Raw genomic sequence first — 25,883 nt, forward strand, 5'->3', positions numbered from 1 at the left:
TCACCCTTTTTAGGCCAGCCTCTAGCTCGCGCTCTCCGCCTCCTCGAGCCCCCCTCGGGCATTCGCCGTTCCCGACCTCCCATTTGTCACCTAGTAACAGATCCTCCCCTGTCAGCAAAGCAGCCCCCCCCCTCTTCCTACTCTTCCCCCCCCCCCCTTCAGCAACAGCACTAGAAACCCAACCTCCCATGTCCCGCTCCAACTTAACACCTGCTCGCCCCCCACTGTTTTTCCGTGAGTCAGATGACCTATGCTGACTTGATAGCGCCCGCCCATGGCAACAAGCAGTCTGTCTCCCCATTGTTCTCTCCCCTCTCCCCCCACTTCGACAAACATATTAAAAGCATCACATTCCCCAGTAAACAAACATCAGAAAAACAGTGAAGAAACAGCCACTTTAGAAGAAAACCCACACAAAAACAGAACAAGCCCCAAAGACCCCCCCCCCCCCCCCAAACCAGCTCCCTGCAAACTTAACTTTAGCCATCAAAACAGCCCCTTATTACACATAACACTACTTATACTTACATGTTTTCCATGGAGCAGGATGGCGGATGTCTGAAAGGGTGCAGGTAGGTCTCACAGTCACTGGCTAGCTTCCACTATTGGTATCATGTCGTGTTGGGTGTTCCGATACACAAATGATCAATACGGTTGTAGATGGTACAACTCTGTTTTATTATTCTGTACAATAATAACTATTAACTTCTGGCTGTGGTTTGTACTTCACCAGCTAACCTGTGGACCCAGCCCTATCACTATCTTGGTGAGGCACTCAGCACATGGTCTATGTCTGAGTGGCACGCTGTGAGCTCTGTGCTCTGAGCTATCTCCTGGTAGAATGAGCGGGAACTGTGGTGTTCCCTGTTTTATAGTACATGTGCTCTCACTGGTGATTGGCTGCGATGTTGTGTGTGGGTTGGTTGGTCCAACTACCTGTCCATCAGTGTGTGTGTGATTGCACCATGATATGCTAATGTGGATATCATGACAATGTGTAAATGGTTGTATCCAAATAGCAGAGTGAGAAGGAAGGATGGGCAATATGACAAAGTGCGGAGGGTATTTGTGCCCCAGGAATGTGGCAGGAAGAGTAACGGCAGTGCAGACCACCCCGCTGGCCATATACTAAGAGGGGATCATGACCCCAATTACCAGCTCTACTTCCCTCCCATTTTCAGCATTTGTTTCTTCCAAAAATGGTTGTGGTGGGTAAGATACATAGTTTAAGGCTGGGAAACCATAAAAGTTCAGGAAAAAGATGATGTGCTGTTCCATTAGCTTGCATGGAGCGCATTGTTAGGAAATAAATGGTTGTTAACTGCAGATAAATTTAAATGGGCATTTAATTCCTTTCCTCCCAATGTTTGGTTTTACCTTTTTGAAGATTGATCCCTTAGAGGACTACATCCATTCATGATTCCAACTGAGGAGAAACCAATTTCCTCACCACATCTAATCTTGACCTTTGACTTTGCATCAATGTGCATTATTCTTCTTATTCCAATTTAAATTAGATTTGTCTTTCTTTTAAATACAGATCACCAGAAGTTGGAAAGAGAGGCTCGGATTTGTCGACTTTTAAAGCACCCCAATATTGGTAAGTGTATTTTTTATATCTTTCCAAAATACAGTTGCAAATAAAATGTCAACACTGCTTTAATTTTTAAATAATTTGCTTTCCACAAATTTCAATGTAATTTATATCTTGACCTTATCAGTGCATACATTTCTGTGGGCTGTCATTTCGGTAAAAAGATGTCTGGTGCTTGGCTTTATTTTTCTCTCCAATATTTTGCTTAATATATTGGAACATTGATATATTAATAGCTGCTTCCCTCCGTTTAGAAATAAAATATAGTCATATTTAGGTAGTGTCTAGGGATTCTCTTTCTGGAATGAGATTGGAACCTAATAATTTATAAATCTCAGTGCATCCTAGGTGGTAGCAAGGAGCCATTTTAAATATTGAGAAATGTTAGTCTGACAGAACCCATGCTTATTGCTGTAATTACTATAATCAGCACTGTTCTTTCAAAGAAATGTTAACATTGCTGTTTATATCCTTAAGTTATGGGATAATGAGACAGTTTCATATGCTAGTGTAACAAATGCTGTTTTTCGATATTCCTAGCTATGTATACATTGGAACTATATTTGGCATATATATTTTTGTGGGGTGCACAGTACTTTCCCAGGCTATATTTTGTTCTAATGGGCATATGGACTTGAACAGTATCTCTCAATTTTCCCTTTCCTATGGGAGATAAGAAATGCTTTTCAATTTCATCTCCCCATTTAGGTCATTTTTAACTGGATTATATTTATCAGACCATTATTCTACCTCATCACAATGCATAGTGATACTGGGCATGATTCCTGAGATGATCCTCAGGTATTTTCTTGGGTTGATGAAATGTCTTTGGAATTGCAACTCATTGTTTCAGCCGACGTATTACCAAACCGTAATAGGCTCTACAGCTGAGGCAAGGAGCCAGCTCCCAGAACTCTGATGGAAGGCATAAGCCCATCTGATCTGTTTCGTCTTCCTGCCCAGGGAAATGTTGCAGCCTCTGCTTGGTGTGACTAACACCTCAAAATGAGTAGAGTAGGACATGGAATCCCTACCCTCTTTTCTGCGGTGCTGATTGCCGATTATATAATTTAGCTGATTCTTCATTTAGACCCAATTTGTACAAACAAAACGTTGGTTCAATCAGAAGTCTCTTGGGCACACTGATGCAATTTTTCTTATGAATGGAAAATGATTTTACTGTTGTGCATTGTTGGCACAAAGTATTTTCCAGTTTAGATACCAAGGAATCTAAACTAATTATGATTTCTCTGCTCGTACTTCCCATCTCTGGGCACAGCATATATTTTAGATTCATTTAAGTGTGTCAGAACTCAAATTTCTTCTTTTATTGTGATCAAGAATAATGTTTAACAATGGATTTATTCTGAAAAATCACATACATCTCACCTGCTCATTATTAGTGTTTCCACAATTTGAAAATGGATATATTTTAAAGACTCGGGTGATGGGAAAGAGAGACCAATCTTCAACTTCTGTCCCAAATGGGTATGAAGTTGTCAGATGTCACTTGCTTAAAGTTGGCATTATGAGGAATACACCACTTTTCACTTCCCCGCCCCTGCTACTCCTACTGATTTTCAAATGCTATTCCACCATTTTGCAGATAATTAGCAGGTGACAGGCAGTTGAAAATGGCATCACTGCCTTTCTTTGTTTATTTGGATTTCTTTCTCCCAGTTTGAAGAAAATGGTGGAAATTTCTAAAGACTTGAGTCCCGTTTATGTTTGGCTGCTAGTAACGGAAATCTTGATGTTTATTCATAGCTGAGAGTGCATGCATGTGAGACGTGCACATCTAAGACCAATCACAAAACACTCAATTTAGTGCTAACCGAAACCTCCGATGACGCCTCATAGCTTCAGGTCATGCTGATTACCACGTACTGTCCACCCTCAGCTGATGAATCGGTACTCTTCCATGTTAACACAACTTGGAAGAAACACTGAGGTTGGCAAGGGCACAGAATGCACTCTGTGTGAGGGAACCTCAATGTCCATCACCAAGAGTGGCTCAGGAGCACCACTACTCACCAAGCTGGCTGAGTCTTAAAGGATATGGCTGCTGTATTGGGTCTGCGACAGGCGGTGAGGGAACCAACAAGAAGGAAAAACATGCTAGACCTCATCCTCACCAATTTGCCTGCCGCAGATGCATCTGTCCATGACAGTATTGACAGTTGTGTTTGTTGGAAGTCAGACAACTCAGTCCTGGGACATCACTGCAGGAGTTCCTCAGGGTAGTGTCCTCGGCCCAACCATCTTTGGCTGCTTCATCAGTTATATTTCTTCCAGCATAAGGTCAGTTATGGGGATGTTTGCTGATGATTGCACAGTGTTCAGCACCATTCACAACTCCTCAGACACTGAAGCAACCCACGTGCAAGAGCAGCAAGACCTGGACAATATCCAGACTTGGGCTGACAAATGGCAAGTAACATTAGCGCCAGACAATGACTATCTCCAATAAGAGAGAAGCAAACCGTCACCCCATGACATTTAGTGACGTTACCAACACTGAATCCCCCACTATCAACATCCTGAGGATTACCGTTGACCAGAAACTTAATTGGACTAGCCATACAAAACCTATGGTTACCATAGCAGGTCAGAGGGTAGGAATCCTGTGGTGAGTAACAACACTCAAGAAGCTCGACACCATGCAGGACAAAGCCTGCTTGATTAACACCCCTTCCACAAACATTCACTCCCTCCACCGCTGATGCACAGTAGCAGCAATGTGTGCCATCTACAAGGGGGAGATGGTGGTGTAGTGGCAATTTTTCTTTTAGAAAACATTTTTTTGAAGCATTTATAATTTTAACATTTAAACATTCTAAACAACAGAGCGGTCCGACATCGCAACAACATCACAATAACATACCCTACTTACACCCCCGCCCTACCTCCTGACTGCCCGTATATTAGATTACCTATCCTTATTCTACAATGCCATGCCTTCCTTCCCCCCCCTCCAAACTCTTAAGGCAAACTAATCTTCTCCAGCCTGAGAAACCCTGCCATGTCACTGACCCACACCCCTGACTTTGGAGCTCCGAGTCCCTCCATTCCAGCAAAATCCATCTCCGGACCACCAGGGAGGCAAAGGCCAAAACATCAGCCTCTCTCCCCTCCTGGGCCCCCGGATCCTCCGACACCCCAAATATTGCCATCTCTGGACTCAGAGTAACCCTCCCTTCCAGGACCTCTGACATGATGTCCGCAAATCCCTGCCAGAATCCCCTCGGCTTCGGACACGCCCAAAACATGTTCACGTGATTCGCCGGGCTTCCCCCACACCACCCACACCTATCCTCCACCTCCTCAAAAAAGCTACGCATCTGGGCCATAGTCATATGAGCCCTATGGACCACTTGAACTGGATCAGGCTAAGCCTGGCACACGACGAGGATGAATTGACTCTCCTCGAGGCCTTTTCCCATAGTCCGACTTCCAACTCCACTCCCAAATCTTCCTCGTCACCTACCCAATTGCGACCCCTTCCCACTCCATCAATTCCTTATCTATTTCCGAGACCCTCCCCAACCCAACCCTTTTTTTTGATATCACCTTATCCTGCAGTCCACTTTGAGGGAGGAGAGGGAAGTTTGGAACCTGCCTCCAGACAAAGCCCCGTACCTGTAGGTACCGAAATCCGTTCCCACCCGGCAACTCAAACTCTCTTCTAATCTCTCCAGGCTCGGAAAACCCTCTTCAGTGAAGAGATCACCAAATCTCTCAATCCCTGCCCGCTGCCACCTCCTAAAGTCCCCGTCCGGTCCTCCTGGAACAAAATGGTGGTTGTCACAGATCGGTGACCACACCGGCGCCCCCTCCAGTCTCATGTGCTGCCTCTATTGCCCCCACACCCTCAGGGCTGCCACTACCACTGGGCTTGTGGAATACCGAGCCGGCGAGAACGGCAGTTTGGAGGATTAACAAATCCTCCAAACTCGTACCTTTACAGGATGCCGCCTCCACTCGATCCCACACCGATCCGTCCCCCACTACCCACTTCCTAACCATCGGCTTAGATAGGGTGGACCTAAGGAAGTTGTTTCCATTAGCAGGGGAGACTAGGACGCGGGGCACAGCCTTAGAATAAAAGGGAGTCACTTTAGAACAGAGATGAGGAGAAATTTCTTCAGCCAGAGAGTGGTGGGTCTGTGGAATTCATTGCCACAGAGGGCGGTGGAGGCCGGGACGTTGAGTGTCTTTAAGACAGAAGTTGATAAATTCTTAATTTCTTGAGGAATTGAGGGCTATGGAGAGAGCGCGGGTAAATGGAGTTGAAATCAGCCATGATTGAATGGTGGAGTGGACTCGATGGGCCGAATGGCCTTACTTCCGCTCTTATGGTCTTATGGATATATTCGCCGCCCAGTAATAATGAATAAAATTCAGAGGGACCAAGCCCCCCCCATCCTGCGCCTTCGCTCCAAAAGGACCTTCCTCACCCTTGGGGCCTTACCAGCCCATACAAAACCCGAGATCACTGCGTTCATCTTACTGAAAAGTGCCTTAGGGATAAAAATTGGATGAAAATCCACTGTCGCTAAATAATTGGGCGCCTTGTTAAACATTCAGTTCTGGATGAGCAGAAATTTCCTTCAGTTAAATATTGGCAAGACTGAAACTATTGGTTTTGGTTCCGCGACAAACTGTTCCATAGCTACCAACTCCACCCATCTCCCTCCAACTGTGTGAGGCTGAAGTAGACTGTCTGCAACCTTTGGTGTCATATTAGGTTCCAAGACAAACGACCAACCACATATCTGCACTCATACAGAGGTAGAAATAGCAGTCTAAGTGCCGATTGCCCCTAGTCTCAAAAGCAAATGCTATGGTGGCTGGAAATCGGAAATAAAAACGGAAAATTCTGGAAAGGGTCAGCAAGTCTGGCAGCATCTGTGGCGAAAAACGCGTAACATTTCAGGTCAAGGTTCCACTAACTCTGGTGTTTCTCTGTCTGCACACCTACTGAGTATTTGCAGCATTTTCTTTTTATTCCACCCTGACTCAGCTCTTCTTCTGCTGAAACCCTTATCCATGCCTTTTTTTACTTCCAGACATGACTATTTCAATGCAATCCTGTCGGGCCTCCCACATTCTACCTTCCATAAACTTGAAGTCACCAAAAACTCAGCCGTCCATATCCTATCTTGCATCAAGTCCTGTTCACTTATCACTCCTGTGTACACTAAACTACGTTGGCTCCCAGTTAAGCAACGCCTCACTTTTCAAATTCTCATCCTTCTTTTCAAATCCCTCCATGCTTGACTGTGAGAATTAGGACACGCGCAGTTGAGTTTTGGGTGACCCAAGTTTCTGGAAGGTAGAGTGCTGGAACCAGACAGGAGTGCAGTGAAATAGTCAAGTCTAGAGTTTACAAAGTTATGGATGAGGGTTGTAGCAGCAGATGAAGGGGTGGCAGGGGTGGAGTTAGGCAATGTCTTAGTGATGGTATGAAACTCGTCCTAGGGTCAGATATAGCGCCAAGGTTACATACAGTCTGGTTTAGTCACAGCCAGGCAGAGGGATGGAGTCAATGGCTAGCGAATACAGTTTTGTAATGTTGGCTGAAGGCAATAGCTTCCCTCCGTCGATATTTAATCAGAGAGAGTTTCTGATGGTCCAGTACTGGATGCGGGACAAGTGGTCTGCTAATTTAGGGACAGTGGGGGTGCTGAGCGAGGTGGTGAAAGAGAGTGTACATGTAAAGACTAAGCTGTGGTTTCAGATGAAGTCACTGAGCTGTAGCGTGCAGATGAGAAGTAGAGATACCTTGGGACAATATGATACTATGGCTATGATTAGATAGCGAAGACTGAATCAGGTAAATGCCATCCCACCCAGCTGGATAATATTGGAGAGGGATGATGTTGGCAAATTTGAAGGAGAGAAGAACCGTACCTGAGAGAGAGAGAACAATATCAGCTTAAAGGAGAACCAGTTGAAGTTGGTTGGTCAGCATTTTAGTGGATCTCTGAAGTAAAATGAGCTGAGGCAGTGTATGAGGGAGATAGGAGAGAGATTAGGGAGTACAAGTTCAGCATTCGAGCAAGGGTAAACTTTAGAGGAAGGTTGGCCTGATGGATGCGGAAAATGAAGAGACGTGGAATAGTCAGCTGATAAGCTAGTTTCAATCTTAGTGACAAAGCGGTCCACAAATTACCTGCATTTCTTGTTGACGATGAGGTGAAGTAGACAGGGGGAAAGAGTTTAGAAGGCCATTTACAGTAGGTAAAACAATCCACATAAAATGTGGAAAATATACCATCTGTAAATTACACCCTGAAGTCATAGACGAAATTTCAATTCATAGAATCATAGAAGTTTACAGCATGGAAACAGGCCCTTCGGCCCAACCAGTCCATGCCGCCCAATTTTTACCATTAAGCTAGTCCCAGTTGCCCGCACTTGGCCCATACCCTCTATACCCATCTTACCCATGTAACTATCTAAATGCTTTTTAAAAGACACAATTGTACCCGCCTCTACTACTACCTCTGGCAGCACATTCCAGACACTCTCTACCCTCTGAGTGAAGAAATTGCCCCTCTGGGCCCTTCTGAATCTCTCCCCTCTCACCTTAAACCTATGCCCTCTAGTTTTAGACTCCCCTACCTTTGGGAAAAGATGTTGACTATCTACCTTATCAATGCCCCTCATTATTTTATAGACCTCTATAAGATCACCCCTAAGCCTCCTACGCTCCAGGGAAAAAAGTCCCAGTCTATCCAGCCTCTCCTTATAACTCAAACCATCAAGTCCCGGTAACATCCTAGTAAATCTTTTCTGCACTCTTTCTAGTTTAATAATATCCTTTCTATAATAGGGTGACCAGAACTGCACACAGTATTCCAAGTGTGGCCGTACCAATGTCTTGTACAACTTCAACAAGACGCCCCAACTCCTGTATTCAATGTTCTGACCAATGAAACCAAGCATGCCGAATGCCTTCTTCACCACCCTGTCCACCTGCGACTCCACCTTCAAGGAGCTATGAACCTGTACTCCTAGATCTCTTTGTTCTATAACTCTCCCCAACGCCATACCATTAACTGAGTAGGTCCTGGCCTGATTCGATCTGCCAAAATGCATCACCTCACATTTATCTAAATTAAACTCCATCTGCCATTCGTCGGCCCACTGGCCTAATTGATCAAGATCCCGTTGCAATCCTAGATAACCTTCTTCACTATCCACTGTGCCACCAATCTTGGTGTCATCTGCAAACTTACTAACCATGCCTCCTAAATTCTCATCCAAATCATTAATATAAATCACAAATAACAGTGGACCCAGCACCGATCCCTGAGGCACACCACTGGTCACAGGCCTCCAGTTTGAAAAACAACCCTCTACAACCACCCTCTGTCTTCTGTCGTCCAGCCAATTTTGAATCCAATTGGCAACCTCACCCTGGATCCCGTGAGCTTTAACCTTCTGCAACAACCTACCATGTGGTACCTTGTCAAAGGCTTTGCTAAAGTCCATGTAGACAACGTCTACTGCACTGCCCTCATCTACCTTCTTGGTCACCCCCTCAAAAAACTCAATCAAATTTATGAGACATGATTTTCCATGCACAAAGCCATGCTGACTGCCCCAAATCAGTCCTTGCCTCTCTAAATGCTTGTAGATCCTGTCTCTCAGAATACCTTCTAGCAACTTACCTACTACAGACGTTAGGCTCACCGGTCTGTCGTTCCCAGGCGTTTCCCTGCTGCCCTTCTTAAACAAGGGCACAACATTCGCCACTCTCCAATCTTCAGGCACCTCACCTGTGGCTGCCGATGATTCAAATATCTCTGTTAGGGGACCCGCAATTTCCTCCCTAGCCTCCCTCAACATCCTGGGATACATTTCATCAGGTCTCGGGGATTTATCTACCTTGATGCGCTTTAAGACTTCCAGCACCTCCTCCTCTGTAATATGCACACTTCTCAAGAAATCACTATTTATTTCCCTTAGTTTCCTAACATCTATGCCTTTCTCCACCGTGAATACCGATGAGAAATATTCATTCAGGATCTCACCCAACTCTTGTGGCTCTGCACATAGATGTCCTTGTTGATCCTTAAGAGGCCCTACTCTGTCCCTAGTTACTCTTTTTTCCTTTATGTATCTGTAGACGCTCTTTGGATTCTCCTTTGCATTATTTGCCAAAGCAATTTCATGTCCCCTTTTTGCCCTCCTGATTTCCCTCATAACTCTATTTCGACAATCTCTTTACTCTTCAAGGGATCCACTTGATCCCAGTTGTTTATGTACGTCATATGCCTCCTTCTTCTTTTTGACCAGTGTCTCAATATCTCGAGTCATCCAGGGTTCCCTACTTCTACCAGCCTTGCCCTTCACTCTAAAGGGAATGTGCTTAACCTGAACCCTGGTTAACACATTTTTAAAAGCCTCCCATTTACCAGCCGTCCCTTTGCCTGCCAACAGTCTCCCCCAATCTACCTCTGAAAGTTCCTGTCTGATACCATCAAAATTGGCCTTGCCCCAATTAAGAATTTTAACTCTTGGGCCAGACCTACCATTCTCCATAGCTATCTTAAAACTAATGGAGTTATGGTCACTTGTCCCAAAGTGATCCCTCACTCACACTTCTGTCACTTGCCCTTCCTTATTTCCCAAGACGAGGTCAAGTTTTGCCCCCTCTCTAGTCGGTCCATCCACATACTGAATGAGAAATTCCTCCTGAATACACTCAACAAATTTCCCTCCATCCAAGCCCCTAATGCTATGGCTGTCCCAGTCAATGTTGGGAAAGTTAAAGTCCCCTACTATTACCACCCTATTATTCTTGCAGCTATCTGTAATCTCCTTACATATTTGCTCCTCAATTTCCCGCTGACTATTTGGGGGCCTGTAGTACAGTCCTATCAAGGTGATCTCTTCCTTCTTATTTTCCAGTTCCACCCATATAGACTCAGTGGGCGAACCCTCGGATATATCCCCTCTAAGTACTGCCGTGATGTTCTCCCTAATCAAAAACGCCACTCCCCCTCCTCTCTTACCTCCTGTTCTATCCTTTCTATAGCATCTGTACCCCGGAACATTCAGCTGCCAGTCCTGCCCCTCCCTTAGCCATGTTTCAGTCATAGCTATAATATCCCAGTCCCATGTGCCCATCCATGCCCTGAGTTCATCCGCTTTGCCCGTCAGGCCCCTTGCATTGAAATAAATGCAGTTTAATGTAGACTTTCCTTGCTCTCTGCCCTGCTTTCTCTGGTCATGCTCCCTTCCTGCCTTTTGTTTCCGTCCCCACTGACTTCCTACATCGGTTCCCATCCCCCTGCCACATTAGTTTAAACCCTCCCCAACTGCACTAGCAAACACACCCCCGAGAACATTGGTTCCGGTCCCACCCAGATGCAGACCGTCCGATTTGTACAGTCTTGTATTTTTATCAATAATTTTGGTGAGTTAAACTATTATATCGAAATTCCAGCCCTGCTATGTTGGGACCTGCCACATGAGATTTGGCAGCCCAGCTAAAATCCATTGACTTTCGGTGGGACTGGAAATACTGCCCTATGGTTTTATCGACAGGTGTCAGGGCTTTTGTGACCGACCATGTATTATTCCACTTGTGTAACACGGTCTTCCATATCCCAGGCTAGCTCTTGTGCCTCTGACTTTGATAGATTCTTAAGCAACATTAAATAACCTCAAATGCATAATTGGCATTAAAAAGCGTGTTTGTATTGAGCAGTTTAGTATGCATTGAGAGTTGGTGAAAACACTTGTGTACGTTTCTGAAAGAGTAACAAAAGGGGGAGCACTTCAAACTGTGAAGTGAGCTTTCAGATTGGTCTGTTGTCATGGATACTGTAGCAGCTGGTGCTCAGGAAGTGCTCTTAATCAAAGTGTTTCAAGTCCACAAAATGTGAAACTAATACCTTCTGTTAATTATAAACTGAAGTCTAGTTGATTGGATAAGCATATGGATGATAATGGCATAGTGTAGGTTAGATGGCTTTTGTTTTTTGACTTCCCATGTCGGTGCAACATCGTGGGCCGAAGGGCCTGTACTGCGCTGTATCGTTCTATGTTCTATGTTCTATCCTTTTGTAAAGGGGTATGGTGACTTCAGATTATATCATGAATCCGTTGTGTGGGTGGAAAGACAGCCTGGGGGATTTCCGCTCAATCTCAAGGCCTGGAATGACCATTGCATAGTGCAGAATTGCTGATATAACAGTTTATAGCACAGTGACTAACTGCATCATTTAAAATAATAGACAGCAAAACTAGGCAAGCTTGCACATAATATTTTGCAACAGATCGTATTTTTTGTCTTGTGAATTGAAGTTCTTTCTATGCCTGTCATGTATTTGTTACTCAGGAGACGTAGACACTTACACAGATACCACATAAAAAGAGTACCATTCATACATTTTGTATTGCTTTTGGGATTTTATTTTCCAGTTTGAACATATGGGGCGGGATTCTCCGACCCCGCGCCGAGTCGGAGAATCGCCGGGGGCTGGCGTGAATCTCGCCCCCGCCGTGTCCCGAAGTCTCTGCTACCAGAGATTCGGCGGGGGCGGGAATCGCACCGCGCCGGTCGGTGGGCCCAACCCGGCCGATTCTCCGGTCCGCGATGGGCCGAAGTCCCGCTGCTGGAATGCTTGTCCCGCCAGCGTGAATTAAACCACCTTTTGAACGGCGGGACAAGGCGGCGCGGGCAGGTTCCGGGGTCCTGGGGGGGGGGGGGGGGGGGGGTGATCTGGCCCCGGGGGGTGGCCTGGCCCCGATCGGAGCCCACCGATCCGCGGGGCATGCCTGTGCCGTGGGGGCACTCTTTTTCTTCCGCCTTCGCCATGGTCTTCACTATGGCGTAGGCGGAAGAGACCCCCCTCCCCTGCGCATGCGCGGGGATGACGTCAGCAGTCGCTGACGCTCCAGCGCATGCGCCGACCCGCGTCGCCCGGCGTAGACCTTTCGGCCCCGGCTGGCGTGGCCCCAAAGGCCTTTCCCGCCAGATGGTGGAGCGCAAACCACTCTGGCGCGGGCCTAGCCCCTCAAGGTGAGGGCTTGGCCCCTAAAGGTGCGGAGACTTCCGCACCTTTGGGGCAGCCCGACGCCGGAGTGGTTCCCGCCACTCCATTACGCCGGAACCCCCCGCCCCGCCGGGTAGGGGAGAATCCCGCCCATGGTATTCCCCAATTCATTCAGGTGAAATGGAATCTTTTCACACAACTGCTGGATTTATTTTTAGAAACTGAGTTTTAAGCTCAGTTGGGATTGTCATAAGACTGGAACAAAATAAAGGCCACAATTTTACGGCAGCGCCAGCCGAGGGAGCAAATCCCGTTGTTATAATCTGCCTACTTACCATTGGCTAGGGACTAATGACTATCCCACAATCCTGTGGGAGTATGAGCTTCCCCAATGAGGGGGGGCGGAGAAACCACTAGTAAACTCCTAGTATAAATAAGCTGGCCAGTTCAGGAACCAGCAGGGAATGAGTATGTAGCAAGGGAAGTTACTGCTACTGTTATGTATATATGTTATAGTAAATAAATGTTATTACTTTGTATCCTTAAAACTCGTGCTGGATTCTTCGTGGCCCTTACAAAACCCGTAATGGCTGCTAAATCTTGAGATCCAGAAACTGGATTTGTGCCGTCGAGAATGCAGAGTGTGATCTTACCCGCCCCTGCCGATGATGCAACCAGGTTCACCCCCATGAAGGGTGTGAACAGTATTAGCATATATTATAATAATAAAACTATGATTAGCAAGCTTAATGCTGCTACTTCCGCCCTCACCGTATGTTCCCACCCACCGTGACGTCATCGTACGAATCACGACTGGTTATAAAAAAAAAAAAATCCAATGGTGAGGACCACTCTGGGGGTGCACAGTGAGGTACAGTCTCTGGGTGATGGGAAATGGCCAGCCAGTGTTGTCGCACTGTCCCCTGGCCAGGATGACAGTGCTAGGGGCGGGCGGTCTGGGGAACCCCATTGGGAGGGGAGTAGGGTGATGTTTGAAGGAAGGGGGGTTGCCTGCATTGGAGTGGTTTTAGGGGGAGGCCCGGTGCCTGTGAAGGGGGAGGGGGCAGCGCCCCGCTAATGCGGTGCTGCCAGTGATCGGGGGGTGGGGAGGGAATGCCTGAGGTGAGAAGGTCAGGTCATCCTGATGCTTGCGTTGGGGGGTTGATTGTTGGGTCACGCAGATGCTTGCATTGTCTGCGTAAGGGTGGGAGCGGCCCTTTCATTTAACTTTGAGATTAAGGCACCCTTTAAAAAAGTGTGCCCCGATTTCATAATCCGCTGTTGCCGGTATGTTTAGGCCCGACCCTCCAGCTGGCAGTGTGATCCTCGCCAGCATTTTGAAATTGCAGAGTGGCATGAAAAGGCGCCTGTGAAGCCAGCATGTTTCACACCGCTTTTCTCACCTGATCCAATACTCAAGGTGCAATTTTCCCCAAATTGTACCCAAAGTCTTTGACAGTCTCAAAGACCAGCAACTAAAGCCCTGACAGTTTTAATTGAATATAGGATGATGAAGCTAGAAAGAGACCAGTTGGCTCACCATGCCTGTACAAGCTCTTTGGGAACACCAATGCCAATTTATATGCTGCATGTAACAGAGTTAAATGTCCGAAGCTGCTTCATAGGGAGTGTTATCAAACAAATTGTTATGAACCACAGGGCCAGATGACCAGAAACTTGGTCAAAGAAATGTAGGCTTTAAGGAGGGTACTAATGGAAGAAAGAAAGGTGCAGAGATGGAGAGGAATATGGAGTCATAGAGGTCTACAGTACAGAAAAGGCCCTTTGGTCCATTGTGTCTGCGCTGGTCAAAAATAGCCATCTGAGTATTCTAATCCCATTTTCCTGCACTTGGCCGATAGCCTTGTATGCCTTGAAATTGCAAGTGCACATCTGAGTACTTATCAAATGTTATGAGGGTCTTTGCCTCCAGCACCCTTTCAGGCAGTGAGTTCCATACTTCCACCACCATCTGGGTGAAAAAGGTTTTCCTCACAACCCCTCTAAACCTCCTGCCTCTTAACCTTCAATCTATGCCCACTGGTCATTGATCCCTCCACCAAGAGGAAAAGTTTCTTCCTGTCCACTCTATGCCCCTCATAATTTTATACATCTCAATCGTGTTTTCCCATCAGTCTCCTCTGCTCCAAGGAAAACAACCCCTGTGATCCAATCTTTCTTTATAACTAAAACTCTCAAGCCCAGGCAACATCCTGGTAAATCTCCCCTGCACCCTTTCAAGTGCTATCACATTCCTCCTATAATGTAGACTCCAGAACTGCACATAATACTCTAACTGTGGCCTAACCAACATTTTATACAGTTCCAGCGTAACCTCCCTGCTCTTAAACTCTATCCCTCAGTTAATAAAGACAAGTATACCATATGTCGCCTTAACCACTGTATCCAACTGCTCTGCTACCTGAAGGGAAGGGTGTACATGTACACCAAGGTCCCTCTGATCCTTGGTGCTTCCCAGGATCCTGCCATTTATCATGTATTCCCTTGCCTTGTTTGTCCTGCTCAAGTGCATCACCTCACACTATCTAGAATTTGAAACCTTGGGGCTTAGCAGCTGAAGGCATGATTGAGATTGGGGAGGAACATGGGGCCAAATTGGAGGAGGACCTTGAGAGTTTAGGATTGGAGAAGGTTTACTACATTTCCAAGTATCATACCTTCTGCAGACTTTGAAATTATGCTCTGTATATTCAAGTCCAGGTCATTAGTGTGCAGCATAAAAGAGCAGTCGCCCTAATTTTTAAAAAAATGTATTTTATTAAAAACATGTATCAAAACAGGATACACAAATAAACACCCCGGGGAACATACTTCCCAGAAATCAACTATACATTCTGTACAAACGCTCTCCGCCGCCACCCCCCTCCACCCCCGCATGACATCAAGTCGCTACCCCCGGTGGTGATGCTGACCGCCACTCCGGTAAAATTTGCAGCTGTGCAATCAGAGAGGCGAAGGCCACAACATCGGCCTTCTTCCTCTCCATGAGCTCCGGCTTCTCTGAAACCCCAAATATCGCCACCAAAGGGTCCAGGTCCACCTCCTCCTCCATCACTATCCTGGCTAAGACTGCGAACACTCCTGCCCAGAATCTTCCCAATTTTTAGCAGTTGCCCTAATATCAACTCCAGGCAACACCATTGTATACTTCCACCTACTTTGCAAAGCAATTACTCACTACAACTGTCTGCTTTTGTCCCATAGCCATGTTGTATCCATGCTGACACTGTCCCTTTATTCCCATGGGCTTTAATTTTGTTACAAATCTATTATGTTACTTTGTGTATATGGATTTTGAAAAGGTATTTAACAATGTCAAACGCACTGCCATCATCAACCTTCTCCTTTACTTTCTTGAAAAACGCCATTAAGTTAGTCAAACACTGTTTGCCTTTAACAGATCTGTGCTGACATTCATTTATTAGCCCGTACTTTTCTAAATGCCAGTTCATTCCGTCCCAAATGTTTGTTGCTCCCCCACACATGATATTAGTTGGACTAGTCTATATTACCAGATTTATCCCTCTCCCCTTCTTCAAACAGAGTTTATAACATTTGTGTCCTCTGGTGCTATCCCCATATCCAAGAAGGATTCAAAGTGTTCAGCCAGAACCTGTGTAATTTCTGTTACTCACAATCGGGGCTATGGTGGAATAATCAATCCGGACTGGCGTTTTAGGCTCAAGCAGGTTTATTGTAAGAGACTTCCTCATAGCAACTAACCCATAAGAAACTCTCACACCGAAGTGTTCCAGCTGTCTGTATTTATAGGATAAATCAATGTCACATGTTTAGCTAGCAATTCATTTCAGGTCATTGCCATAGACAGTGATTAATAGTACATTGACAGATTCCCCTCTTTCCCGGGACGACACGTTTTTCAGAACATTTTCCCGGTAGCAGGCACACTTTGAAAATGCCCAGGAAAGTGCGACTTTGGGAAAGGACCCTAATTTCAAATCGGAGGCCTTCTCGATGAGCCCTTGGAAGACCGCAAGGGCCATTAACGCCATTTTTAGCGGGCGTTTTGAACTCCGTTGCCGGTAGGAAAAGTGGGTCTGAGTTGCACACCGGCCCGTTCACCATTCCCACCCCGGGCGAACCTGCAGGATGGCGGGACTTGGTCTCCGGCGGCAAGACAGGCAAGTCCGGTACCCTGTAAATAGTTAACCAACGGGTCATGGTCTCTGGTGGCGAGAGGGGCAAGTCCAGTGCCTTGCAAAAACTTAACCAACAGGACTCTGTCTCTGGCAGCATGAGAGGCAAGTCCCCTCTTTCCCGTGAGTTTTAAAAGGAAAAAAATAAAGACCATTCTTTTGAATCTAAACAGAAATAAATGATCCCATATTTCCACATCTATGAATTCCATAATTCCTTTAACATATATACATAAGCCATTTAAAAGTAACAGAAATTTATTTTTCTCCATCATTATAAGACAACGCCCTTCTTATACATTTAGTAATTTCTTCGAGCAGGCACTATTCTTTGTGAAACAGTCCAATAGCCGGTGACTTGTGTCAACCCATTGTATTTTAGAGATTACCCTTCTCTTAACATTTATTTTATTTGGCTGTGCCTATTCTTAGCCTTTTCCCAGCGTCATGTGAGTGTCCCTTTAAGAAATGTTTTTGTCTTATCACATGGCTTCAGTGATGTCATTTTGTGGGTGGAGCTGGGCAGTGGTGTGTGAGCTGTTTTTACTTTCACTTTTGACTGCTGTGGACTAGACAGAGAAAATAAGTGTTTTGGCCTGTCTCTCTCTATTTTCATTTTAAAGAGTTGTTCCAGAAAACAAAACAGTGATTATAGCTACATGCCTTGGTAACTTAAAAGATGTAGTTTGCTTTCCGGAGGGATTAAAACCTGCTGGCGAGGTGGTATCAGAATCTCAGGGAAAGCCAGTTTTATTCAAATGAGAATGCAGAGTGCTGGGCCACACCCTTGAAAAGGGGTTTTTGGTTTATGGTATTTTGTTTTTGAATTGGAACAGTTAAGGGGGAATTCATTAAGTGTTATACATAGATTACTGTAGCTGTGGGGTGTCTTCATGTTTGTAATTGATAAAACGTCTTGCTGTTTATTTATATATATATATATATATATATATATATATATGTTAACAAAGTTCTTAGAATTAAGCTTGTTTTGATATAAGTGTCCAGGGAGACTGTTGAATCACACCTGAAGGGAAGGCTCTTGCGCATCCTAGCCAAATTCAACATGAAGGCTGTAGGTCAGATGGACTTCATAATACACTTTGGAGTTTCTAAGTCCTGGTCCATAACATCAGTTACATTCTTTGTTGAATGACCATTGTCCCAAAGAGACTGATTGTCAACTCAACACTTTCATAGAACCATAGAATTTACAGTGCAGAAGGAGGCCATTCAGCCCATCGAGTCTGCACCGGCTCTTGGAAAGAGCACCCTACCCAAAGTCAACACCTCCACTCTGTCCCCATAACCCAGTAACCCCACCCAATACTCAGGGCAATTTTGGACACTAAGGTCAATTTATCATGGCCAAACCACCTAACCTGCACATCTTTGGACTGTGGGAGGAAACCGGAGCACCCGGAGGAAACCCACGCACACACGGGGAGGATGTGCAGACTCCACACAGCCAGTGACCCAAGCCGGAATCGAACCTGGGACCCTGGAGCTGTGAAGCAATTGTGCTATCCACAATGCTACCGTGCTGCCAATATGGGTAAGACTTTGGGTAAGATTTTCTCACACTGCCCCTTATATAATAGTTCTGATAATATAGAATCATAGAACCATAGAATCCCTACAGTGCAGAACGAGGCCACCCGCCCCATCGAGTCTGCAATGACCCTCTGAAAGAATACCCTACCTACGTCCACTCCCTACCCTATCCCTGTAAGCCCACCTAACCTGAAAATCCCTGGACACTAAGGGGCAATTTTATCATTGGCGATCCACCTCACCTGCACGTCTTTGGGCTGTGGGAGGAAACTGGAGCACCTGGAGGAAACCCACATACACACTGGAGAAAGTGCAAAATTCCACACAGACATCACCCAAGATTGGAACTGAACCTGGGTCCCTAGAGCTGTGATGCAGTATTGCAACTGTGCTGCCCATATGGACAAGTAAACCCCCATTTCTACCAATGGCAATGTTTCGGCAGCTAATATGCTTTTCACGACTCTTTCTATTTTCTTGGCCTCCCAAGCCAATGGAGAACAGTTGTCATTTTTCCCCACCAGGAATATGATTAATCCTGCTGTGCTACAGTATCCATTTGGGAGGTTGGCATGCGAAGCATCACTAAAAATGACCAACCTCCTATCTTCTGACTCACCCAAGGCTGGGAACTTGAGAGCACACATCTCTTCGAAAACAACTTCAAATGTTTTATTTAGAATCATAGAATCATAGAAGTTTACAGCATGGAAACAGGCCCTTCGGCCCAACCAGTCCATGCCACCCAGTTTTTACCATTAAGCTAGTCCCAGTTGCCCGCACTTGGCCCATAACCCTCTATACCCATCTTACCCATGTAACCATCTAAATGCTTTTTGAAAAACACAATTGTACCCGCCTCTACTACTACCTCTGGCAGCCCATTCCAGACACTCACTACCCTCTGAGTGAAGAAATTGCCCCTCTGGGCCCTTCTGAATCTCTCCCCTCTCACCTTAAACCTATGCCCTCTAGTTTTAGACTCCCCTACCTTTGGGAAAAGATGTTGACTATGCTTTGCTTTCAGAATTTACTCAACTGAAACAGGTTTCATCATGATATTTAGCTCTAGCACGTCATGTTTGAGTGTCCAACCAGTTAAACTGCCCAACAAAACTTCAGTTGTTTTGTTTCTTCCTTGGTAGCCTCTTTGTGACTCAGTGTTCTTTGGCGTTATGAGACAGCGGTATTAACCACTGGCCACAGTGCCACCCTGATGGGTTGAAGGGTTATGGAGAACGGACAGGACAACGGAGCTGAGATCAGCTTGAGGTATTGAATGGTTGAGCAGGCTCAAGCGACTACATTGCCTGCTCCTGCTCCTAGTTCTGATGTTCTAAGAAAGAACTGTTCTGTCTGATTTCACCATCCAGCACTTGGTCTGCAGTCCTGTAGGTAACAGCACCTTAAGCTGGTGTTCTTGATTAATATCAATATGGGAAATGTCTTGATTAATATGGAGATCAGGGGTTATGGGGAGAAGGCAGGAGAATGGGAATGAGGAACATAACATCCATGATCGAATGGCGGAGCAGACTCGATTGGCCAAATGGCTTAATTCTGCTTCTATATCATATGCTCTTATGGCAAGTTTGTTATTTTATTCCCTGGGTGCATGACCACTTTCTGGTTCATTGTCGGAACTAATACTGCACGTTTTGGGTTTCCACATCTTTACTTCGTTTTCACAATCCATAGATCTTGCCTCTTGTCCTTCTTCTTGCACATTTAACAATTTTTTGCATTTTTCAGAGGGTTTTCCCCCACTTGCCTTATTACGGTAGCAACCCTCCACACACTGATCCCTTCTGGCATGTATTTCAATTTTGTGTCCACTTTAGCTAGTTGCATTTTGAACCAATAACATTATCCTGTGCCTCAACATTACTTTGTTCTTTAGTCTGTCAACTTTGGGCTCCTGTCATCTGCTCCCCAAGATTACCCAGTGCGTATGTATTTGAAGTGCATGGTGCCTCCTCACTTCTATGCACTGTTCAAGACCTGTGAATGTATCCTCAGTACCAATAAACCACAAAAATTGTACCCAAACAATCTGATTCCCATGTTGTACCATTACTACTGTTCCATTAACTTGCCAGGGCCTTGCAATTCTTTTGTTTTTGAAATATTTTTATTTGAGGCATTTTCAGTTTTATACAGAAACTAAAAGAGACATTACATCAGAAATCAATCCTCACAAATCACCCTCCAAACACCCAAACCCCTCTGTCCCACCCCTGGCCCAATTTTACACATTCAATTACAAAAGAACCCCCCCCCCCCCCAAATCATTACAAACCATTAGCATTTATTTACATGCTACTGCTAGCGTGAGGCATGGAACTCATTTGGCACTGATCCCGATCACCGGTCCCGACGCTTGATTCTCCGTCCCATCAGGGGACGCATTCCAGGCGGGCTTTCCCGGGATGGAGAATCCAGCCCAAAATTTTCAAAGGTCAGTGGCGGTGGGGATTCAGACATCAGGGGGGAGCGGGTTATCCCTGCGGAGCTGGGTCTGGTTCTGAAAATAATTACTCTGAAGTTAGAAGTGCTTTTTTCCCCCTTCTAACCCTTTCAGAGTAACTATGAGGGTACAATTGGTAGAACCATCCGAAATTAGCGATTTAAATCAATTTGTCAGATGGTTCCCAGACTAGTGCAATCGGCCAGGGGAAGTTGGCTTTTCTGGACAATTGCTGGGCAAACCATTACGTCGAAACTCCAGAGATTCCTCAGTGCATCATTCGGGCTACCCCCCCTAAATGTGATGCTGGGGAACCAGGAAGATATTGACCAATGACTCCACCTTCATTCTAACCAAATAGAATCTGTCTTTGGCCCTTCAGCTCCATCCTTCTTCTTCAGTCCTATAATAGCTTCGTTGTTCAATGCTGTCACCTCCTCACTTTCATTCCAGGGCTCTCATGAGCACCTTATTGACAGGAATATTAAATTCCTAATCCTCTTCCTCTTTTAATCAGATCTCTGTTATTCCCACCGTATCATGGTCCAGTCAGTCTTCTGCTTGAATTTTAAAATTCTTCTGCTCAAATTCTAAAGTACTTCGAAGTAAATTGAACCAGGGAATTGGAAACAATGGCGTGGAAACATATTTGCGCTTCAGAAGGTTGGCAGTGGTGCTGTTTTGGAAGAAATAGACCTAAGATGGTTGCATTTAATGAGGCAAATATAAATGGTTGAATCATGAGCCTTTTCCCCCTTTGGGAGTCTGCTGGTGCATTAAAGCTCTCAAGATTTAATTATAATTTAACATGAGCTGTTTTCAGTGCTGCTCAGCTGTTCAAAGCCGCTCACTGGCAATTTAAACAGCTGATCACAGTGCTTTGCTTGGAGTTTCTGTTTGTTTCACAGCTGCGTTCCAGAGGATTTTACGATTGCCACCATATTTCCTTGAAGTTTCAACTTCTGAGCCAGTTTTCACCATAAACTGATCAGTACAACCGATAAGAAAGTTATTTTTATTCATTCATGGGATTTGGGTGTCACTGGCTAGGCCAGCATTTATTGCCCATCGCTGATTGCTCTTGAGAAAGTACAAATTGAATGTAAATATACAAAGTTTAATAGGTAATCTTCAAATTGCACAAATATATTTTTAACGCTGTCTTTTTAAACTTTCAGATATTTTCATTTTTATTACAAATCTTGCTTTCAGCAGCATACATTTCATTTACAAATAAAGTCTTTAGCATTTTCAAAGCTATCTTTTAGCAGTACCATTAAACAACTTCTTTTGAAGATTGTTGGAAGATTTTTCTCATTGCGCATCCTTGATTTTTCTTTTAATTTCTCTCTCATAGAATAATCAGCAGATTTATTTTTTTGATAAAGATACTCTAGATGTAATTATTTCCATTCTGTCAGAAACACTTTGGTCATGTTCAGCAGTGAGGCAGAACATGTATTGTTCCAAAAGATAAACACTGGAATGTGGAACGGGTAACTTTAATAAGAGGAGGGGCAGCACGGTGGCGCAGTGGTTAGCACTGCTGCCTCACGGTGCCGAGGTCCCAGGTTCGATCCCGGCTCTGGGTCACTGTCCGTGTGGAGTTTGCACATTCTCCCCATGTTTGCGTGGGTTTCGCCCCCACAACCCAAAGATGTGCAGGCTAGGTGGATTGGCCACACTAAATTGCCCTTGGAAAAAATGAATTGGGTACTCTAAATTTATTTTAAAAAAACTTTAATAAGAGGAAAGGTAATCCACCAAGATTCAAAATGTTGTTTCTGACATGAGAAATTTATGCATGTGTGAGAAATTTGTTTTTGTCAGCAGTGGGCAAGGAAAGCTTTTTACCCAATTTGTATTGTATGTGATCTTTCAGCCCCGCCCCAGGAGATCCACTTGTAAATATAGATTGGGCACGATTCTCCTAAAAATAATAGTGCCAATTTGGGCAGGTTCGGCGAGCTGATTTGTGCCAGGTTTTTTGGTGTGATCCAGACCCGTATTCACCACACCTAGGGAGTGATCTACTGGCCGCGTTGAGCTCGAGCTCGAGTGCTATGCAGCTGGTAGATCCCGGGATACGCCTCCCGCAGACTTCCCGGCAGCCTTTATGCCTTGTGAGATATACCCTATTCCCGCGAGGTGTCAAAATCAGAATCCTGGCTAAAGGGGGCCTGACCAAATGGGGAGTAGGTTTTAAACCTCCTTAGGCAAGCTTACCCGTGATCTACGGTCTTGCCAGGGAGATCACAGCCGAGGGCACACAAATGTTGTCCAGACAGAATGGCACCTGGGGGGTCTCCCAGGCTATTGGAGGCCGCTAGGCTTTCATGGACAGGGCAGGGTGGCTCCCTGGCCTTTTGCCTGGAACTCGGGCAGGACTAAGGTGCCTGGATGGTACTGCCAAGCTGGCAAGAGCACTGCCAGGGTGGCACAGCAAAAATGCCAGGGTGGCATTGCCAAGGGTCAGTGCCTGAGGGGGCCCAAGCCCACGAAAGGAAGGTGCAGAGGGCTATGAGGGTTAGGGTGGGGGGGGGAGTGCAAGGCAGGTAGGGGCCTCTGGGAGGTTGGGTGGGAAGGTGACGGGTGGGGGTCCTGAAGAGGGGTCTCTCTGGGACCCCATAGCGGGGTGTCCTCACTTGGTGGGGGTGTGGGGTAATGCCATGTGTGTGGTGGTGGGGGTTGGTGACATTGCCCATGGAATGGGGGGTGGGAGGGGGGGGGGGTCAGGGGAAGCTCACAGAGATCAGGGCAGGCAACCTGATAACTGAGTTCAGCTACCCAGTGCTGGAAAAAAATTCTGTGGGTGGAATTTATAGGCTGTTCACACTGGCGGAGGTTCCGAAAGATTTCCCAGTGACTACATGAAAGGTGCAGTCACTGGGAAATCCCATTGGCAATGATGGGGTTGGTAAATCCCGCTGATGGGCCGCCTCGACACTGATAAAGACTCGGCGTGCTGGTCGGTAAATCCCGCCCATAGTGTGGGCTAAACCGGAGAGAAGTTCCCCAGGACCCAAAAAAGTGACCAGTGTCGTTTGATACCGGTGGGGCACTCACCGGTTGAGCTGGAGGGAAACACCTTGCAAAGCCTGCCACAAATGAACTGAGAAGGTTTTCCGTTAAATTCCGCCCGTGGTCATTTGTTTTTTTGAGTTGGGGGAGTTTCTCTCCGGTAAATCCCACACTTTTTTCTGCCCGTTGGCAAGGCCGGCTCCTCGGAGATCTCAAAGTGAGGTTGAGGGTTCCCCGCACCCCCAAACCACTGATGTTGCAAAGCCCTCCCACCCCCACAAAGATGGGCAACACCCTCAAGCCTTGATCCCCGAGGGGAAACCTCCTGGCTCACCGCTAAAAGATAGTGTGAATCCCCCCTCAACCCCCGAGGCATGAGAGCGATGGAGTCCACAATCACCCATCATTGTGGGCATCGGGGCATCATTTCCCCGCTCTTTCATGGGTATGCCCCCCAGGCCCCGCACATTGGCACTGCCAGCCTGGCACTCTTTACAGGTTGCCACTGCCAGGGTGCCAGGTTGGCAGTGCCAGGGCACTGTCCTGCCCTGTCCCCGACCACCCAGGAGGCTCCAGTGGCCTCCGAACCCCCCGGCGTGGCCATCACGCTTGCCGTCCGCTTGTGGAGACCAGTACTAATCCGCGCCAGTATGAGGCCTCGCCCGTGCGGCCAGTGACTGCTGGAAGAATGCAGCCTCAAACAGGCCACACACATTTGGATGAGCCGAATGGCTCAATTAAATATGATTATCTGGGTTATACCCAGCTGGGACATGATCTAGATCGTGCTTGGCGTAGTGAGTTGGGTGACTTGCAATTGGTTTGCCGCCTGGTGCTGAACCTGTTTTGCGTCTCTTCCGCGATGCACCCAACCGCAACAGGATCGACGTTGGGCGCAACATGGCGGGTAAATTGCGCCCATTGTGTCCAGCACATATTGGTCATGTCTCTCGTCCAAAGAAATTACACAGTCCAATTTTTAAAGGAACTAGTCCAAGTGCAGTTGTAAATTCTGAGTAAGGCTGGATAGGAGAGCTACAAATTTGGAGCAGTGATTCTCCAGACTGCTCCCCTGAGCCTGGGTCCCTTGCTGGAAGTGCAGCATTGATATGTTACTTCTATGTCCCTTCTATGTCCCTGAGCCCATCAGTCTCAAATTTATTTTCAAATATTTTCAGCGACTATCTGATAACTCCTACTCAACCTAGATTTGAAGGATTATCATCCCTGATGCACTGTGAGCATCTTTGTGTATTTAGCTTCAGACATACCTGTCACCCATCACGTTGCACTTAACTTGTCTATAAGCTTCTGCCAAGTTGTTCTGGAAAAGACAAATCAGTTGCTGCTAATTTGAGAGAAACATCCTTTGCAACTAACCTAATCTCTAGGTTGTTCAGGATGTGTCGTCGTCATAAACCTTCAATTTCCCATTAGATTACATTTATTTATAGACCTCGTCAATCAAAAGATCAGGTTAGATAACTTACAAGATCTCCTGAGCAATGGAATACAGATCCATAGAATCATACAGCACAGAAGCATACCATTTGACTCATCTGGCCTGTGTGGGCTTTTTAAAAGAGCTGTCCAATTAACCCTGCTATTCTGCTCTTTCATCATAGCCCAGTAAACATTTCATAAAGTTTTCCTTTTGAATGCATTATCTGGTTACTGATCCTCCTACCAGTGGAAACAGTTTCTCTTATTTACTCTACAGAATTTTTAACACCTGTTAAATCTCTCTTTAAACTTTTCTGCTCTAAGGGGAACAACCCCAGCTCCATTACACTCCAGACAACTGAATCCTTCATTCTGCACAAGTAAAATAGAAGAAAAACCTTCTTAATGGCATAGACCTCAAAATTCCAAGACCAGGGAGGATGGCATCTTGGCTGGGGGGTGGGGGAGAGCTTAAATTTGGCTCAACTATTTTCTTCCCATTATTTCCCAGAAGGAGATCCAGATTAACTCATTTAAATATGTCTGCGCTCGATTTTCCCGAGGCCTGGACACTAATGCCTCATCTGGGAAACCTCGCCTCGCCATGGCAA

General features: G+C 45.9%; 1 protein-coding gene across 37 annotated transcripts in view; it reads left to right on the forward strand.

Moving 5' to 3' along the window:
- LOC140408518 (calcium/calmodulin-dependent protein kinase type II subunit delta) overlaps nucleotides 1-25,883 on the forward strand; it is a 489,119-nt gene that overhangs the window by 185,068 nt on the left and 278,168 nt on the right. For all 37 annotated transcript variants that reach the window (XM_072495808.1, XM_072495809.1, XM_072495811.1 and 34 more), the window contains exon 3: nucleotides 1,541-1,600. In XM_072495808.1, the coding sequence (XP_072351909.1) occupies nucleotides 1,541-1,600 (60 nt within the window). The remainder of the gene's footprint in view (nucleotides 1-1,540; nucleotides 1,601-25,883) is intronic.

This window comes from Scyliorhinus torazame, chromosome 3 (assembly GCF_047496885.1).
Source record: "Scyliorhinus torazame isolate Kashiwa2021f chromosome 3, sScyTor2.1, whole genome shotgun sequence".
In the NCBI taxonomy this organism is placed as follows: domain Eukaryota; kingdom Metazoa; phylum Chordata; class Chondrichthyes; order Carcharhiniformes; family Scyliorhinidae; genus Scyliorhinus; species Scyliorhinus torazame.